At 39.2% G+C, this 21,364-nt stretch overlaps 1 protein-coding gene across 1 annotated transcript in view; it reads left to right on the top strand.

Moving 5' to 3' along the window:
* The first annotated feature begins 329 nt into the window (after window positions 1–329).
* Window positions 330–21,364, top strand: part of LOC141322883 (uncharacterized) — a 22,227-nt gene continuing 1,192 nt past the window's right edge. Inside the window, exons 1-5 of the mRNA XM_073833447.1 lie at window positions 330–414; window positions 1,993–3,231; window positions 17,365–17,414; window positions 17,747–17,772; window positions 18,675–18,736. Of these exons, the coding sequence (XP_073689548.1) occupies window positions 330–414; window positions 1,993–3,231; window positions 17,365–17,414; window positions 17,747–17,772; window positions 18,675–18,736 (1,462 nt within the window). The remainder of the gene's footprint in view (window positions 415–1,992; window positions 3,232–17,364; window positions 17,415–17,746; window positions 17,773–18,674; window positions 18,737–21,364) is intronic.

Here is a 21,364-nt window from a genome sequence, read left to right as displayed (position 1 = left end):
CAACTGCAAACGTTTTTGTTGTTGTAATGACAATATTAAAATACAATAGCGATTTTTTTTAAATATGGCTCAATTAAATGTAATATACTAATCATTAAATGTTGAAGTTGAAGTTTTGAGTGTTTGTCTAATCAGATCATTTAAGTCCATTAACTATTGCTCTGACTCCCTTACTAGTGCACTGACTACTTAACTAGAGCTGATTGAGATGCACACACATTTATTTTTTTCCCTGTTAATAATTGTCATCTTAAACATAACAAAGTTTCCAAACACGGAAGAAAAAAAAAAACTTCTGGTGAGGCAACTGAGATCCATGCAACATAAAGATGGCGTTTATTAAAGAAGAGAGTGAAGACATGAAGATTGAAGAAACATTCAGAGTCAAACATGAAGATACTGAGGAACAAACAGGTTGGTTTTCATTCTCAAAGCTGGACTATCCTATGAACTGTGCTCTACATCTTCTAAGTTCATTTGTCTTTAGCAGGTGTTTTTCTACAGTTTGCCCTCTTGCAGATTTCTTGTTTTGAAAGGATTTCAGCTTCATTTTTTTCTTAGAGTTCTCTTAAAGACCATTTTTCACTCATAGTGCTCTGATTTAAAAACAGCATTTAAAGAATTGTGTGAAATCAAATATTCAAATGTTAATATTCACTGCTAGGATTGAGTAATATTTTCATATGAAATAGGTAAATAAGGGTTTTGTGCATGTGGTCTAACTTGCTCAGATGTAATGATTACGTATGTGAAAAAAAAGTCTGGTCGTCGCTTTCACTCGACTAGTTCTGCCGCCTTAATAGTTCAATGAATGTTAGTTTATGAGAAGAGTCAACTAATATTTTATTAGTTGGTCAGTCACAGAAAAAAATTGTCCATGTCAAAAACGTTAAAGAGATCGTTAACATCTAGGACTAATTCCAGTATATCAGGCAGGAAAAAAAACATTCACCTATCATTCATCAAGCTCACATCTGGCTTATCATTTAAAAGTGAAGCATGTAAATAAGCAGCGGACCGCTTCATCTGGTGACTCAAGCCGGACTGAGACACACACCAGTTTATCAGCCGCCTCAGTATTTAAGCTGCTTTTTCTAACATATAGTTATAATATACTATATAATCTTCTCCTGGCTGGTCAAATGCTGGGGTTGTGTGATGTTTGTTTCAGAGAGGGGTGTTAGGGGTGGGTTTTACAGTAAGGCCGGTCTGACAGTGGAAGTGCTGTTTGATTTTGGGATTTCGGGCAAAGCCGTTGACCCGGTCCAGCTCATTGTTAGCCCTGGTACGCACTGGCCCAAACTGGCTATTGTCAACATGAGTGTTAAAGGAACACTCCACTTTTTTTTGGAAAAGGCTCATTCTCCAACTCCCTCTTGAAGGGATGGTTCGGAGTAGAATTGACTTCATTGCTATGCACTCCGAAGCCCATGTAAATACCCCTTCCGAAGTTTTTTTTTTACCTTAGTCGAACATTTATGGAGATATTAGAGTTTTTCGAATTGCTTGTTACAGCAGTAGACGGAACATGTAGTGTATCTCGTAAATTGCACCTCCCTTTTGCAGCCAGTCTCTAGCGGCCAGTCAGTGAATTGCAGTTTAAGCCACTTCCGTGTTGGTTTCAATTGAGAGAGCGGGAGGTTGCAGCTTGAAGACGCTGCTGGCAGTGGCGTGAAGTAAATTTCAAAGGGTTTCCAGTGCTCAGGGAACAATGAATACTGTGTAGGGACCATGTCAGTTGGAACACAGTTCATGCACAGTTCTCAATTCTAATGAGCTGATTTATCAGAGTCAAGTGTGTTATCTAAGAGAGACATGCAAAATATGCAGAGCAGGTGGAGCGTGAGGACTGGAATTGAGAACCGCTGGCTTAGGGCATATAGGATTTAGTTGTGTGTTAGTTTTGACACTTTACATGTTTGAATGTTTTGATGTCTGCTGTTTTGTGTCTTTAAACAGGGGTTAACTTTTACTTGTCTTTTTTCACTTTAGACCTGATGGCACTGAAAGAGGAGAGTGAAGAACTGAATGAAATGGAAGAGAAAAATTGTGATTTTAAAAATGGAGAAAAATCTTTTAGTTGTTCACAGACTGAAACGACTTCCTCAAGAAAAAAGACTCGAAAGAAAGGAAGAAGTTATTTCACCTGTCAACAGTGTGGAAAGTGTTTCAGTCAAAGAGGAAGTATTAAAAGACACATGAGAATTCACACAGGAGAGAAACCTTACACCTGCCAACAGTGTGGAAAGCATTTCGGTCTTAGAAAAAGTCTTAAAAGGCATTTTATGATTCACACTGGAGAGAAGCCTTACACATGCCAGCAGTGTGGAAAGAGTTTCACTCAACCTGGACACCTGGGAGTCCACATGCGAGTTCACACCGGAGAGAAACCTTATGTCTGCGAAGAGTGTGGAAAGGGTTTTACTCGATCTGGACAGCTTGTAGCCCACATGAGAGTTCACACTGGAGAGAAACCTTATGCCTGCGAACAATGTGGAAAGCATTTCAGTCTTAGAAAAAGTCTTAAAAGGCATTTTATGATTCACACTGGAGAGAAGCCTTACACATGCCAGCAGTGTGGAAAGAGTTTCACTCAACCTGGACACCTGGGAGTCCACATGAGAATTCACACTGGAGAGAAGCCTTACGTCTGCCAACAGTGTGGAAAGGGTTTTACTCGATCTGGAAAGCTGAAAGTCCACATGAGAGTTCACACCGGAGAGAAACCTTATGTCTGCGAACAGTGTGGAATGCATTTCAATCATAGGCTGAATCTTGAAAGACATGTTTCAATTCACACTGGAGAAAAGCCTTTCATATGCCAACAGTGTGGTAAGAGTTACACTCAAAATGGAAGCCTTACGAGACACATGAGAATTCACGAACAGCCTTATATGTGTGATCAGTGTGGAAAGTGTTTTGATCAACATGAAAACATTGAAGTCCATAAGAAAACTCATGAAGAGAGTCCTTACTCATGCTCTGAGTGTGGAAAGAGTTTTAGTCAAAAATGGTTCTTTGAAGACCACATGAGAATTCACTCTGGAGAGCAACCCTTCACATGCCCTCAGTGCGGAAAGAGGTTTAATTATAAACTAAACCTTCGAGACCACATAAGAATTCACACTGGAGAGAAGCCTTTCACCTGCCAGCAATGTGGAAGAAGTTTCAACCGAAAAGGAACTCTTAACAGACACATGAGAGTTCACTCTGGAGAAAAGTCAGCTATATGTGATCACTCCTTTACGAAAATTAACAATGTTTTTTTCGTAGTAACCATGGTTTAACTATGGTTTTAGTAATAAAACCATATTAACTATAAAATAAACCATGGTTCTACCACAGTAACCATAGTAAAACTATAGTTTTTGAAGGAAAACCATAGTAACTCCAAAATAAACCATGGTTTTACTACAGTAATTGTAGTTAAGCCATGTTTTTTTATAGTAAAACAATAGTAACTACAAAAGAACTATGGTTTTACCACAGTATCGACAGTGAAACAATAGCAATGATGAAATGAACCATCTATAGCCGGGGTCATCAACTGTCCGGACCATGAAAGCTTTTGACATAATAATAATAATATTATGCCAAATAAAAAAATGCCAAATGCTACTTCTAATAAATAAATTTATATCAAGCACACTAGGGTCAGCGTTTGGGTGCAATCTTCCGTGCAGTGAGGAAAGCAGAGATCGGCAGACAGATGTAGCTTTCAGTGAGTGAAAAACATTGATGGAAAACGCATTATGTTGGGGTTACGTCGCAAAATATTGTAAATATGTCTTTTTATACTGTATTTTTATTAGTGGTGGGCCGTTATCGGCGTTAACGTGCTGCGTTAACGTGAGACTCTTATCGGGCAATAAAAAAAATATCGCCGTTAATCTATTCTCAAAGTTGGGTTGGGAGCTGGGTCTAAACTACGCAAGCTATGATGACTTTCACTTTGATATTTTAGCGCGGATGACATATACCTAGTCGAATTGCACTGTTGGGGGCGAGAACGAGTCTTCAACTTCTGTGAAATTACCACATCAAATGAGACGTGCTGACATTGATGCAGTTATGAAGCCGCTTCAGGGCAGGTGCGTTGCTAGACCCTTTTTACTGGGGCACGTAAGTTATGATTTACTTTGATAATCCCGAAATAAAGACATTAAACTATATGCAACAACTGAATTGACGCTTCTAAAAGCAACACAGTTTAATGGAAGACTAAATCCATTCCCGTGCGCGTCTCTGTGTATTTAATGGCAACACGCACGTCGTGCAGCCTTTTGCGCACAAGTACTTGGTTACACAAGTTTGTATAGGTAATTATGTTGTAAATACAATTTTCAAGCAGTTTGTGATGCATTTTGGAAACAGGAGATGAGCGCCTGATCTAATACGCCACCTGGCCCGTTCTCGAAGACTTACTTTTAGTCATTATTTGGGTAGCACACATATTCTGAATGCCTTCAGCAGAATTCAAATTAGCCATTTTAATCTAGATTAATCTAGATTAATTCCAAGATTTAATCTAGATTAATCTAGATTAAAAAAATTAATCTATGCCCACCCCTAATTTTTATACATATTTATGTTTTAAACCACGACGGTGAGCCAATGGATATCACACAAGCAACGTGAAAACTGTTAAAGTGAAAGTAAAAACTGTGCTCCCAGCATCTGATGTGCACATTCTCTAAGAGACAATGATAGACGAATATACTTCATATGCTGATATTAATTTACTTCCCTAATATTTCTCTTGTGCACCGAACACAGTGGGGAAAAAATAAAAAGAAACATATTTTGTGTAGGCTAAGGGTTGTTTTTGAAAGTCGGTTCTTGAAATAAAGCTCTTAATTTTCATTGATGACTGTAGTGTTATTAGGGGTTAAGAAAGTCTTAATTATGATTTCAGGTGGTCATAAATTTGTGGACTGAAAGACAAGAATTTCGATTAAACTTTATAAGGTTATCCATTGAATAAATATGAGTGCTGCTCGTTTCAAAGTCAGCTGCGCCGTTGCATTGTGTATCATTCTGATAGCGCCTCCTGCTGGAAGAGAATGATCTGACATTTTTAATCAGTTTGTACGTCTGTTGTTGTAAAAAAATCAATCCATGGTTTTAAGCAGCAAACACGTAGAGTTGTAAATGTGAACTGATGGATCGACAAGATAATGTGTTATACAAATTTAAACAATTAAGGCAATAAAATATATGTTAATTAATATAATACTTGATTGACAATAATTGTTTAAATTAATATAAGAATTGATACTTTTGACTCTTGAAGGCTGGAATGTGAAGTTTATAATTTAAGAAATCTTTTTTGTTTTGTGAAACCTGCATCTCAATTGTAAATCATGCTTTTTACAGTCATTTTAATAGTTTATTTATTTGTTAATTAAATTTTGTTCATGTCTTTAAAAAGATATTTAAATGTCTAGAATTTAAGATAAAATATGCTGCAGATACCCTGGTCTCGCAAAAAAACATAAATAGTTTTTAATATATAATTGTCTGGACCTCGGCTGGTGCGCAGGGTTCATTTCCGGACCTTGAGCCGTTTTAGTTGAAGACCCCTGATCTATAGCATAACTGTGTTAAAATAAAATATTCATGTACTATAATATGTGTGCTTATACTTTTTACCCGGAAGAAATAAATAAGCATGATTTTGTAAAGAAAAAAAAAATGAATACATACATACATATATAAAATAATGGCTTTAGCTGCTCTTCCTCTTTCACATCTGAATTGTTTTGCTTCCTGGGGATTGAGTTGGTTTTGCAGGCCCATCTCCTTAATTTCCCAAACATACAAAAAAATACATAAACAGTGTTTGATACTTTACATACCAGAAGCACATAACACACTCAACAGTTCTTCAAACACTTTCTTGTGAAGACCTTATCCCTTCATATGGAGCCAAATAAACCGAAATGTCATATCATCTATCCATTGAATAAAAAACCCACCATCATACTATGTTTATCATAAAGAACAGGCTTTTTTATTATTAAACCACTATGCTTTTTTTTAACTCTGTATTTATATGATGTTTTTGCAACCTGGTCATTTGGCAATACATATACATAATTTACATAAGCAATAACAATATGTATACAGTTGTAAGTAGAGGTCGACCGATATACAGTATCGTTCGGCCGATATATCGCGCCGATATTTGCCATTTTTTAATATATCGGCATCGGCCGATATCCGTGTTTAGTAGCGCCGATTTAAAGTCAGGCACGTCTGCGGGCAGCCCCGTGTTTTTGGTGCGGTATATTGCGCTGCTGTGAAGGACCCCAAGCCAAAACTTTTGTAAGATTCAATAACATTTCTGAGAGATCAAGGTAAGGATTAAATTCTGATATTTCAAAGTCCCATGGCCATATATGTACTATATATTACTAGTAAACTATGAAGTTTTGCTTCCACTTAGTGAAAGAAAGCATAGAACCGTCGGTAACTGGCATAATGCTACAGCTGGTTGAAGGTTTGCTTACTTGCAGTTAAGTTTAAAGACTGTAGTCTAAAACGATCAGCAGCTTGTTTGCTAACATATAAGCCCCAATGTTATAAGTTCTGTTTTGTTTTTTTCTGTATTGGAGTCAGAGAATTTCACTATGCGTGGGGTGGAGAACGCTGCGGCTCTCACAAACAATGCAGCGTTGCGATTACTCCGCCCCGCTCGGAAGGAGATTATATCCACGGGTTGGGTCGGGTAATAAAAAAATGCATTGGTATAACTTGTGGGTGGGTCGCTTGTGGATGAGATAAATCAAAAATGATGTAAACATTAACTACATTTTCAAAAATCTGAACCTGAGTTGTGTGGTCAGGACCGTGGCGCCAGCTTCCTTTTAAATATATTTTGATGATTGCACCTGACCGCGCCGTCCTCTCCGTCACCTCACATACTGCGAGTTTATAACTATGGTCACGTTCAGATGTAAGTAAAAGTTATTTTTTACAGCACGGATTTGGCTTAAAAGCACGAGTGATTAAGCCTATAGATACTGTAAGTCTGCAGCGATGTGAAGATCAGCTGTTAAAATGAACCATCCATTCATCATATCATCATGCAAAACTAAGAATTAGAATAACTGTAATAGGACGATCGTGTGCGGTTTGCTAAATCTGAGAAAAATATAAATGCGGGTGGGTGGCAGGCAGATTACACTATTGCCTGATTTTGCTTTATTTCATCGTGAAAAATAAGATTTTGCTCTCTTTTGTCATCAAAAGTATTCTGAAACAAGTCACAACTGAGCCGCTGTGCATCTCCATTTAAACAGCGGTGTTTCGTTTATGAATGAACGTGCGTTTTTAAACGAATCTAGTGAAATTATTCAATTTCTTATTCATAAAGAGAGTCATTTGCTTTATTCAGGAAAGAATCAGCTGTTCAAACGAATCAAATGAATGATATGATTCACTAATTAAATCAGTGTCTTGCCGCCATCTGCTGGCAGGTCCTCTCAGTTACGTATATAAATCATTTAAAGTAACATTAATCTCAGCTCTTAAACTTTTATGTAAATTATTGACAGTTTTTATATTATCTGTTTTATATATTTAATACTTGGTCAGTTTGATTTGTTTGCTTAACTTTGGTTAAATCTTTTATAATAATACTGTGCAGTGCACAAAATCAAGATGGTTCATTGTGTTCATTGTTCATGATGTAAAGTTTAGAAATGATGTGCATCCTTTTTAGATTGACATTTTAGCATGCAAATAAAGGGGAGAACTTCAAGATATCGGCCCTAAAAATAGGCCCTAAAAATCGGCAGCACATATCGGCCATCGGCTGACCCTGACCTCTAAACATCGGCATCGACATCGGTTATAGAAAACCCCATATCGGTCGATCTCTAGTTGTAAGTCCACATGAAGTGCCACATCTCCTATAGATCACAGCACCTCCAAGAACCTCACAGCAGACAATATCAAAACAACAATACACATTCACCACATCTGCTCACGACAGCACAAATTACCCAGTATGCCACTGTATGCTTCCCAAGTTCACTGTCACACATGCAACACCTACAACAAATCCTCCTGAATCACCATGTACAACTATGGCAATATCACTATTAAAAATCAAAAATGACTTCAGTCTATATTAGACACTCTATATACTCCATCAGTGTATTAGTTTTAGCACTACCACCTGTCAACATCACGACTCACAATAGCAATGTAACACACATCAACTCATGTTCAAACTCAGTCCCTTCAAGTGGGTCCCCAGGAACCGGGTTGAGGATCTCTGAGCTAGATTTTTTTTTTGCCAACTATACAATCTACATCCATCACTTCATCCACATCAGCCCCTCACTGAATCTCAAACATCAAGCTCAATCATATCACCCAGTAAATCTCAACCATCAACACAAACACGCACTACCCCACCCAGAGAATAAACTATATCCACAGATGTCTGCTGGGAGATGGTGTTGTGCATGTGTTTCTGTGTCGATTTAGTTATTTATTTTTGTGGCTCAACCTTTTTGAGTACAAATTTTTGCATGTGCCATGCCTTTTACGCCAAAGCAAACAAATTTAATAAAAAAGTTTATAGCCACATTTGTGTATATATTGCAGAAGACACAGTAGATGAGAAGCAGACAGTGGACAACTACATCCTCCAGAGTCTAACACAGCATTGGCCAGGTCACCATTTACCATTTATTTGACTTTGCTAGTGTATTTGAGGCTGTCATGTCAATTGAAAATCCTGATGAGGAAACTGAAATGGGCAACAAAAATCATTGTCCAGGGATACTGAATATTCTGTTGAAAGACTCCAAGGCCAATTTTTCCACTCTGATCAGGGATAATTCCTTGAGATTTGAAGTAATACAACAACAGGGAGTCTGTTAGAGATGACAATGACCTACAGAAGACACGTGACACAAATTTTCATGTTTTCTTAAAACTGATTTTTGTATTGTCAAAGACTAAATCCTATAGAAAAAAGTGCATCATCTGAAACAGTGATTCAAAGAATGTATGCATCATTACAAGGCAGGTACAGGAAGCACATTCTGCAACACAACCTTCCAGACAGAATGATACAAAACCGTTTCAATATGAAAAAATTAAGTTTGGAGGACCTTGAAGAAAAATGAGCCAAGAAGAGCATGTGACCGAAAAGAAAAGAAAACAAAACAAAGTGCTTTCAAACCTCACAAGTTTTACCTTCTAAAGAAAAAGCGAGTATTAGGGTCATTAATAAAATCTTGAAACAAAATGATTTTTATGATTACATACATTACATACATTATTAAAAGCTGAAAAATACAATGAGTATTTCTATTATTAACAGAAAGGAGGTGAAGTGAGGCCAAGTATGGAGACCCATACTAAGAATTTGTGCTCTGCATTTAACCCATCCAAGTGCACACACATAGTAGTGAACTCACACCCGGAGCAGTGGGCAGCCATTGCTGTGGCGCCCGGGAGCAGTTGGGGGTTCGGTGCCTTGCTCAAGGGACTCACCTCAGTCGTGGTATCGAGGGTGGAGAGAGCGCTGGTAATTCACTACCCCCACCTACAATCACTGCCGGACATGAGACTCGAACCCGCAACCTTTGGGTTACAAGCCCGACTCTCTAACCATTAGGCCACGGCCAGAAAAATCAATTGTTACACACTGCATTATATCCTTCATTTATGCCTGTCCTTGTAGTCACCAAAATCTTCTGTTGGTCAGCCCAAGTACAGAAACAAAAGGAAAGGGAAGTGAAGGACGTTATGTGAGGCCAAGTATGGTGACCCATACTCGGAATTTGTACCTGGAGCTAAACAATTTTTTACATTAATTTGTCTATTTTTTATTATTATTGTAGATGTCTACACATGATAAGTTCTCATGACATGATTGTGACAATTTAAATAAGGTGTTATTACATGTATACATACACATGCAGCTTGAGTATTAATTTAGTCAAATCTTTTTAATCATCTCGATACTTATTTTCTCTTTTTTTAAGACTCCTCATGATGGAAGTGCAGGAATCACTTGGAATATTTGAGGGAAAACCCGGGAATCTAATCTTTGCATATAATCAACAAGCACTGTTGCAGAATAAATACTATACTACTGGAAAGCTCATCGCATGATCCATTGTGCACAATGGACCTTGGATCAGATGTCTTAACCAGCATCTTTTCCAACTAATGTGTGGCCAGAAAGCAGATCTAGCGACATTTAACACGGAAACCTTCCAGGATGCAGAATTGCAACAGCGACTAAAATATAAAATTCTATGAGAATTAAACTAAAAGACAAAACTGAACAAAACTGTTACAATTGCAAAAGTTGTGGTCTCCTGATTGCTCAGGGAAAATTACAAATTGTTTTCTGTTTCCCTCTTTTTTATTTTTTATTTTTTTCGAGCGAGGAATAGCTGTTCTTCTAGTTTACTCTTCGTCTTTGCATTTGAGGCTATTTGGCAATGTGCAGTCTATTATCAAACAAGATTATTCATCAAGTCATGTTTTAGTAATGCTAACTGCTTATTTCCATCATTGGTATATAGGGATGTAACGATATTTCGTGGTACTATATTTTGCGATGCAAAAATGTTACGATATGTATCGTAGAGTGATGACGATACATTTACGATATGACGACAATCTAATCCTATTGGTTGAGCTGCCGACGTCTCCTACTCTGCAACAGCGCTGCTTGTGCTTTCATTGCAGAATCAGATGCAGAAATCATTTGAATTGAATATTAGTAGAGCAACATGAGTTCGGCTGAAACTGAAATTAAAGATACCCCATCTTCACGTCCGACAGCATTTTGGTTTCGCAACAAAACATTATTACAGTCACGGTGCATGTTAAAAGTTTCGTGCTTCAGACTCACCTGCTTTGCGAGTCACACATTGGAACAAACATTTCTTAAAGCTTTTATGGCTCTTCGCAACAGGAACCTCCGAAGATGTATTGTAATCGTTTTATAAGCAGCAGCCACAATTTAACCAGTTACCGCACAGATTATTATTAACGACCAAAAGCACATTTCACTAAACGCATGTCGGAGTGTTGAAAACATGATCAAGATCATAGGTTATAAGGGAGCTGTATGATCCATAAAATACGGAGAAAGGCTGTAAATAAAGAAACAAAAAAATCTACAAAATATCGTGATACGTTTCGTATCGTGACCTAGGCATATCGTAACACCCCTATTAGTATATGTAGCAAAGGGTTGTAACTGCAAGAATTGTATAGTTTTAAACAACTGCTTTGCAGTGGAATCAACCATACAAATATACATAGCAAGTGGGCAAGTTATCAGCCACTACTTGTACCACAGGTACAAGTATATAACCGTTCAGTACATGGACATGACATACCATGAGTCTCAAACACCATCATTTCCTCCTTCTTATATAAATCTAGTGTTTGCAAAAGACCACCGAAAAATAGGTCAATTCCAACATGACTGTTACGAAACTTTCCTGGGATCGGTAATAGTTAAGGCCTCCAACATTTGCATCGCCCAATCATCACTAACGTCAGCACATCAGTAAAACAAGGCAAGCCACTGAAGGGACACGGATAGCTTAATGCTAGCGCTAGCCTGTTACATTGCAATACATAGGATTTCACTTACCACATAAACAGAGAGATGACTGCACTGATGATGGGGAATGATTTACAGATCTTGAGAATCACTGACAAGCAGCTGAACGTGTGTGGTAAGCACTCCCTCTGCATTGTAACTTTACACAGAGCACATCCATCACATTAATGAGACTAAAATGTCGGCGATTCAAATGTCGGCGCGTCGGCCAAAGTTTGCCCGATTCGACATGTTGAATCGGCGTCGGGCTTGTTGGGGCAGTCTGGGAAAGAGAGCGCTCTGATTGGCTGTTCAGACATCGAATCAGGTCTCATGGAGGACTTGAACGTGAAGTGACGAAAAGCAAAGGAAAAAGACAAGAGGGAACCCTCTAGCTGTCATTTTCGCAATTCGCACAATTCTAAACCAACTATGGCTATGTGGAACGTAGCTATTGAAGACGAGCTGATCAATTTGATCCAAGACAGGCCAGCGCTGTACGACATAACGGGAAAACGTTGCATTTCTTTTTTGCCCTTCATACACACACACACACACACACACACACACACACGCACACTATAATATGCCGTTATACTCCATAGAACTCTATGTAAAACTAAGCTTTTTTTTTGCAAAGGCCTATCTAAAGGGTTAATGGGGCCAACTGATAATCAACAGTACAATTTACAAATTTGACCCCTTCCCAACAGGGAAAACCACAAACAATCAAGAATTCAGCATTATATGGTGATGTGGTTATAATGGAAGTCAATGAGGCAAAAACAGCCACAAACAATAAATGAGGGAGAAAAAATGAAAATCTGATGCTGCGGCAAAACTAACAATGCATGAAAGCCAATCTTCTTACTAATCTTTCACATGTCCAAGACTGTTAAAAAGGTAAAAAAAAAAAAAAATCCAGGCCACAATTACCTTTTATATTGAAAATTGGTAATTTTGTGGGGTTTTTTCCCCAAATCAGTGACATCATTTAGGAATTTGGCAATTAAAGAGTTAAAATCCTGATTTTTTTTTTTTTAAACATTTAGTATTTTTGAGCAGGACTGAGGTTGATTAATAGATTTATGCAAAAAAAAATTTAAAATATTTATCTGATACATTTTTGCAGCAGTTTAAAGTAGTGGCTGTTTTCAGCCACGAAACATAACGAAAGGTTGTAAATTGAAACAATGCACAAGGGTTAAGCCAGAGATATTTACAGTTTAAGTGTTTTTATTATTTTTATGGTTTATTTAATTTATTACGTTATAGCATTTTATTGCTATAATTTTTTGACATATTTATTTTTGGGTATTTTGCATGGTCTGTTGAGTATCATGTAGTTGGGAGAAAAAAAACAATTAGAGGCAGAGATACAAAGAATGGGGAAATCTCTTGATTCCTAAGAGTTGTTAAATGTAATGTATTATAAGGTAAGTGTCATTTGGTCATTTTTTTGTAAAAAAAGGTCATAGATCATGTACAAATATGGTTGGAAATGTGCATAAAATGTGTGTTTTTAGTGGGATGGTGGAGGCATGCATCATACCTGGTTACAATTTTGGTCAGTTATACAGAGGTGTGCAAGTTGAGATTGTTATTTACTGTCAGTTTTGGGGCAATGTCGTTTGATGTGGTCTTCAGTGTTCGTTTGTCTGGAGTTTCCTGGTCATTGTCTTGTCAGTCGGTTCGTGTCTGGATTACATCACTGGATTCATCACCATTCATCGTCCTTCATCACCCTGGCCATCTTGTCCCTGCGTCACCGTCCATCTAAGAGATTCATCCTGTTCATTCATCCTGGTCATTGTGTTCACCATTCATCCTAGCTGTTTAATAAACCATTTTTTTACTTGCAGTTGTTTCCATTTCATCTTTCCCATGACAGTTATAAGGAGAAAGGTAGTTTATTGTTCCAGAAAGTGACAGAATGTAATGAACTTTAATGGGAACACATTTGTTGTAAAATATTGTTTGGATACTTAAACATGCTTTGCTTTTGCTGGGAAGTGGCAAAAATGCCAGAGAAACTTTTGAAAACATGTAAAAAGTTTGTGTTTGCCTTGTTGGTTAAGGTGTAGTCCATCGAGTTTGTACAGGTAGTGGGAAGTGGGTACTGGAAAGGTTTTGTTGAGTCAAGAAAGATGATGTTGTGTGTTTGCATAGCCCAGCGGTGTAGCATGGTGTTGAATTGTTTCACAGTTGTTTTTGTTGTTGAGTTATCTGTAAGTTGTGGCAGGATAGCACTAATTGCAAAATACAAAATGTGAGGCGTTGCTTGAGATATTAAAATGATTAGTGCTTTCATTCGTTGGATGATCACTGAAGGAGAGGCTCCACTTGCAGTGTCGTTAGTTCCAATGTGGAGCAGTACCATAGCATTATTGCGAATCCTCTCAAAGTAGTATATATGTTGTTGTGTTGTTCGGTCCAGTGTAGTGCCTGGGTGTACCCAGCATTGTGCGTCTGGTAGATAGTTGTCAACACCATGACATATCGAGTCTGTTAACAAACAGACTTGCAGTCCTGTAGGAGAAAAGGAAAAAATGTGTAATAAAATGTAAAATGAAGTAACATTTTATTGTATAATATTTGGAGCTCTATAGTCTGACCATTTCAGTTGCATTTGTGAGTGAAAACTACTGAGTGTGACCATGAAAAAATATATATAATGTATATTGAATGTAATGTCAATCAGAATTCACTTAGTGCTGAAAATACTGTTTTGTTCAATGTTGAGTTATGGAAGATGTGAGATTCACTGGAGTTTGTAAATATCTGTAAACGTCAAAGTCAATAAATCAACATTTTATATTAAGTGAGTTGTACTGTATGATTTTGTTGTATATGTAAGGGATAATCAACGGTTTGCCGTGCGTTAAAGGATTTTAAATGCACGACGTGGAGGCTATAGTCCTGGTGGTTCCACACTTTTTCCGTTTATAGATGATGGAGGCCATTGTGCTCATTGGGACCTTTAAAGGAACCGTATGTAAGAAATTTATGTCAGCTAATCATAAAATGGCCCTGACATGTCACTAGACATTAAGAAATCATGTTCATTTCAAATACTTATATCACTGACAACAGTGGTCCGGCCAGGATATTGTCATTTAAAAGTGAGAGTTGCAGCCCTCAACTGATGTTATTGTTGTCATTTTGTGTTTTGGTCTGAGGCTCCACCCTCCAGCTATCTACCAATCACGAAGTCAGTAGAGTTTTGTGATCCGGGTTGCCAGCTAACGTGTCGGATAAAACATGTATAACGTTACGAAACCTAAAAGACCTCGTTATGAATCCGAAATACGTCGTGACAAAGTCCGAAATAAAACAAGGATTGGTATAGGAGATGCCTTTGAAAGATGGAGACGGCTGAAAACGTAGAAGAATTTGAAGATAGATGCCAACGTTGTGTCACCAGGGAGGGTCAGAGACGTGCGGATCCATTTGCAGCTTTTATTTGAAGACGTGGTCAAACAGACAGGTCAATCACCGGCAAACAACAATAACGAGGATAATCCAAAGAGTAGTCAAAACACAGGCAGAAAGTCGGGGCTGGCAGCGAGAATCAAACACGGGAAGGAGTCCAGAAATCAAACACAGGGAAAACAAACACGGAAAGAAACGCTCGGAAATAATGACCATACGGAACAATAAGACTTCGCCAGGAAGTGTGTGTGTCTGTGGCTTAAATGCATGTGGGTAAATGTGAAACAGGTGTGTGCAGCAATCAGTTCAGTGGGAAACAAGGAGCAGCTGTGTGCAGTGATTGGTGCAGTGGCTTATGGGGATTGCAGTCCAGAATGTGAGTGCAAGAGTTCATGATGAGAAGACAGACCAGATACATGACAGAGCCCCTCTCCAAGGAGCGGCTTCCAGACGCTCTAACCACATAATACAACCTGGAGGGTGGTGGAGCGGAGGCGGAACAGGGGGAGGGATGGAGGGCCAGGTCCATGTGGGGGTAATGGCGCTATGGACTGAGGCGGAGCCGACGGAGGGAGAAGCCATGGTGGAGGAAGGGTTGGCTCCTCCATGGGGCCGACCGATGGAGGTGGAGCCTGTGGAGCCCGAGGCGGAACCGGAGAGTCAATGGTCCTGGGCGACACAGAGGATCCGGAGGGCCAAGGCGGAACCCAAGGCTCTGGCGACCCCGGCGGAGATGGAGGTCCGGAGGTACACAGCGGAGCCGGAGTGACAGAGGATCGAGGCTGTGCCCACGGGAGGGAGAAGGTCCACAGAGCCGGCAGGACGGAGTGACGAGGCGCAGCCGGAGGAGTAGAGTCCAGAGGCGAAGGTGGGGCGACGACTGACCGGGGCGGAGCCGGAGAGACGATGGAGCCCGGAGGAGCTGGTGGGCCGACGGCCGACAACGGAGACGAGGGAGCACAGAGCCGGGGTGGAGCCGCAGGGTCGGAGGGCCGAGGTGGAGTCCAGGACTCTGAGACTGGAGGTGATGGTGAGGGGTCCCCGGTGTCTGGACACCGATGGAGACTGGCAGTCCCACGGCAAGTCCTCTGCACCGAAGGTGGGATGTGGGTGAGCAGAGGGACTGTCAGGAGACAGAGGTGGCGGAACTGGAGCAGCAGGGAGGGTGGGTGGGAACAGTCCATGCATGAGCTCCGTGACCAGAACCGGGCAGACATGAATCTCAGGACGACTGGATGGAACCAGCGGAGTCTCTGGAAGGCTGGGCGGAACCAGCGGAGGCTCTGGAAGGCAGGGCTGAACCAGCGGAGTCTCTGGAAGGCAGGGCTGAACCAGCGGAGTCTCTGGAAGACTGGGCGGAACCAGCGGAGTCTCTGGAAGGCTGGGCGGAACCAGCGGAGTCTCTGGAAGGCTGGGCGGAACCAGCGGAGTCTCTGGAAGGCTGGGCTGAGCCAGCGGAGTCTCTGGAAGTCTGGGCGGAACCAGCGGAGTCTCTGGAAGGCTGGGCGGAACCAGCGGAATCTCTGGAAGGCTGGGCTGAACCAGCGGAGGCTCTGGAAGGCTGGGCTGAACCAGCGGAGGCTCTGGAAGGGCAGCCATCTTGTGCAATGGCTCTGGAAGGGGGCCCATCTTGAGTGCAGACTCTGGAAGGGCAGCAATTTTGCGAACAGAGTCTGTCACCAGGGAGGGTCAGAGACGTGCGGATCCATTTGCAGCTTTTATTTGAAGACGTGGTCAAACAGACAGGTCAATCACCGGCAAACAACAACAACGAGGATAATCCAAAGAGTAGTCAAAACACAGGCAGAAGGTCGGGGCTGGCAGCGAGAATCAAACACGGGAAGGAGTCCAGAAATCAAACACAGGGAAAACAAACACGGAAAGAAACGCTCGGAAATAATGATCATACGGAACAATAAGACTTCGCCAGGAAGTGTGTGTGTCTGTGGCTTAAATGCATGTGGGTAAATGTGAAACAGGTGTGTGCAGCAATCAGTTCAGTGGGAAACAAGGAGCAGCTGTGTGCAGTGATTGGTGCAGTGGCTTATGGGGATTGCAGTCCAGAATGTGAGTGCAAGAGTTCATGATGAGAAGACAGACCAGATACATGACACGTTGCTACCCAGACAGCACACATACGTCGGGCCGACGTCGGCCCGTGAACAGAACGTCGGCCTCATAAACTCTAGATCTAGAAAGGATCGGCCAGGCGTAGGCGGGTGTAATTCGGTCAGTGCTCTATTTTGCCAGCTCATCAAACGTCGGCTCTGAGTCGGCTCACGACAGAAGGCCGATGCCGCGCTTTTCTGTTTGAATTTGTACGGTTATTCGTCTCTTAGCAACCCACCAGAGAGATGGCTACACCTCCGCCGACATCCGTGGCTTTCAGGTAAGTTTTCACTTGAGTTAAATTGGAAAAAATATATTTTGTTAATTCTGTGACACTTTATAACTAATAAGGCGCTTGGTGCACTGTAGTACAGGTAAAAAGACTTTGCCTTGAGCCCAACTTGAGACTTGGGCTCATTTCCAAATAATGTTAACTTATTTAGCTAACGTTAGCGGATTACTGTGTTTCCAGTAGTTTTTCTGAGGGGACGAGCTAACGTTAGACGCTGAGCAGCAAAAAGCTTAGTTCAGAGTTTGTTTTTAGTTTTTATTTCAGTAGTGTTACACTGCTTTGTCCTAACGTTTTTCGTTGTGTTTTTCACTCTGTTACAGGCTGCCAGAAAGTCTCCGTCTCTACGGTGAGCCATGCTAACGTTATTGTTGCGGTTCCTTTTTAAACTAAAAATCTGTTTTAAATTCATGATTGGATAATGATTGAATGAAACTAGATTAATAATGTATTCAATTCTAGATGTTTACTTTTGTAAATACTGCGTGACTTTGACGTATTTTAATATGTTGAATATCTAAGAGGTTGCCATGGAAACGGGGCTGCAGCAAGGCACTTGACACTAAAACTCTGTCTCTCGGTGCTGTTGTCGCTGCTTTTAGGTGAGTTTAGTGCTTAAAATCACACAAGTATTACATATAACTGTTCCTTATTTGTAATTGACTCGTTTCTGTTGAATATTTACTTTGTAGAAATGGTTTAATGTCTTCGAAAAAGTTTGTTAGCATCTCACAGATGAGGTATGCCAACTCTAGACATTGAGCTTTTGTTTATGAAACTTTTTTTCTTTTTTTGCTGACAGCTTGTCTGTGGGTTATTGGAAGTAGGCTCATTAATTGAACCTAAATGACTGAAAACAAGTGAAAATGCTTTTTGATCTTGAAAGATAAACACATACTGACAAAATATGTTCTTTCAGGAGGACAGAAATAAAGCCTCCACAACAGAAGGGAAGCTCCAAGGTCTCAAAATGTCTGAATAGAGCTGCTGACAGAAGCAGGAAATACAGGTGAACTGAAGAAGCTCTTTTGCTAAATTAAATATTTATTTATTATAGTAATATAGTAAGCTTTTCACAGCCAAATGTAACTACTTAACACTAAAAACATATTCTGTTATATAATTGTAGTATATTATGTATTCTTTTTTCTGCATTGTACCTGTAATTCAACTTGTTTAACCTTCTAATAAACCAGCAACTGCATGCTAAATATTGTGGTCTCTGTGACAAATTGCATGTTTTGTTCCTAGATTCTTCCATGATGATGGCCTGTGGCAGATCAGCAGACTCAGAGTGAACCTTCTTCTCCAAAGTGCTGTAAACCAATGATCTAGTAAGTAAAATATCAAACATACACTACTGTTTCGTAAGTTTTGGTATGGTAAAGTCTCTTCTGCCCACCACAGCTTTGTGTATTTTGATTAAATAATACAGTTAAGCAGTAATATTGTGAAATTAATATAATTTAAAATGATTGTTTTCTATTATAATATAGTTAGAGAACTAATTTATTTCTGTGATGCAAAGCTACATTTTCAGTATCTTTACTCCAGACTTCAGGGTCACATGATCCTTCAGAAATCATTAAATAATTTGTTTGAGTTTAAGCAAGAGGATTTTTTGATGAATAAAAAAAGTTTTTTTTTTTTTTTTTTTTTACAGCATTTATTTGAAACAGAAATGTTTCCTTTAACTTTTGATAATTGATAATAAGACATTGATAATTAGACATTAAAAATGTTTTTTCAGCAGCAAATCAGCATATTAGAATGATTTCTGAAGGATCATGTCACACTGAAGACCGAAGTAAAGATGCTGAAAATGCAGCTTTGATAAAAAGACATTTAGTTCACAATATATTCACAAAAATCTGTTAAATTGTAATAATATTTTACAATATTATTGTTTTTACTTCATTTTTGATCTAATAAATACAGCCTTGGTGAGCAGAAGCGTCTTATTTCAAAGACAAACTTTTGAAAGGTAGTGCACATTACAGTAATGATGTACCTCCCACTTATAGGGCTGGTTCACCTAAAAATGAAAATTCTGTCGTTAATTACTCATGCTCATGTTGTTCCAAACCCGTAAGACCTCCTTTCATCTTCTGAACACAATTTAAGATATTTTTGATAAAATCCAAGAGCTTTCTACCACCACGGACAAGACAGAGAAGTTCATTACAAAATTTTGTAATGACATTGTTGAAATTGTCCATGTGACATCTGTGGTTCAACTGTAGTTTTATGAAACTATGAGAGTAATTTTGTGCTCAAAATAAACTAAATTTGTATTCTCGTAGCATCATAAAATGAAGGTTGAATCGCTGATGTCACATGGACTATTTTAATAATGCTTTTACTTCCCTTCTGTGTCTTGACCATGTCAGGGCCCTTGCTGTATATGCAGGGTCAGAAAGCTCTCAGATTTCATCCAAAACATCTTAATTGGTGTTTTGAAGATGAACAAAGGTCTTACAGCTTTAGAATGACATGAGAGTGAGGAATTAATGACAGAATTTTCATATTTGGTTGAACTAACCCTTTAAATGATACTGTGGCATATGTAGTCCATTCTGTGTCTGTTCCCTGAATACTGAGGGCAAATAATATATTTACCAAGGGTTCTATAAAAATTCTTATTGTGATTAAACCAGATCACAATAAACACAAATACGGGCAACAGCAGCTCTAGTACTTGGCCTGTAATGAGGTTACAAAACTCTGGACTATTGATAATAGTGAGAATGTATCAAAGTCCACTAAAGTATATAAGCACATTTTTTGTATTTTATTCCTTAACTTTAAAATGATGAGTTTTGGTGAACGCAGGCTTGTAAGCACACGTGGTGGTGACTCGCAGCATCTGCGCCGCGACGCGCCCTCACCTCTGTTTACGGCTGCCTATTTGGCCAAAAATTATGATAATAATTGATGAACAATATGCCTGGTCCTGGAAAGAGACATCAACAGTCCGGCGCCGAGAAACGAAAGAAAAAAAAAAGCCCAAGATGAAGCCCGTGCATCACTTTCAGGTACTTTCATAATCCTGTGAAACTTTATATTATTCTGTCGACATTAATAATGTGTTTTAATGTCGGTAATAATTTCTTAATATGAATACAGGCAGATCTAAGTAAACAAAATTACTCAAAATGCATTATATTAAAACAATTATGGCAATTATGATTATTGATTAATAATGACCATATAGTGTCATTAAATAACAGTGTTAAAATACATAATCTAATACAAAATTAACAGTTTACATTAAAATTTTAATAGAAATGCCTGAAAAAGGCACCAAAGGCCTGGTAAATGCAGTTGTTACACTTACATGATGATCGAATTCCTTGTTTAATATTGACCAAACATTTAATTAAAATATCCACATAATCTTTCCTATCATTTCCTCAACAAAAATATGTGGACATCATAACCCTTGTCTGCTTTATTGTCAAATAGCAAAGGCTTTATCATATGAAGAGCTCATTCACGACTTTGCCTCAAGAAAAAGCAGAAGTGTGCCTTTGTAAATTTTGAACTTTGGAAAGCTCCAGCAGATGACAGTGTTGATTTTATTTCAGTTTATTATTGTATATTTTATTAAGATTTCACATTTTTAATTGTTTTATTTAAAGTGTAATTTTAGTTTGTATTTTTTGCTGTAGAGCTACAATTGTAATTTATAAATGATACAATTTATGTATTTACTATTTACTTTTATTTGAATAAAGTTCTATTTTGGCCCCTATAGTAGGTGTTCCCTTCCGGGAACTCGAGCCGCGTCTAGAACGCTATGGGGAACGCCATTGGCGGGCCGCACTCTGAACTATGTCTAACAACCAATGAAATGACGGGGGTGACGTCACAGGCGCGGTGACGTCACCGACCAGGAAGTATAAAGCACGTGCGTTTGAAGCCGGCGGCAGCTTTTGTCA

This window comes from Garra rufa, chromosome 1 (assembly GCF_049309525.1).
Source record: "Garra rufa chromosome 1, GarRuf1.0, whole genome shotgun sequence".
Lineage (NCBI taxonomy): Eukaryota > Metazoa > Chordata > Actinopteri > Cypriniformes > Cyprinidae > Garra > Garra rufa.
Note: the sequence above shows the minus strand (reverse complement) of the source record. Positions and strands in the feature narration are given on the sequence as shown.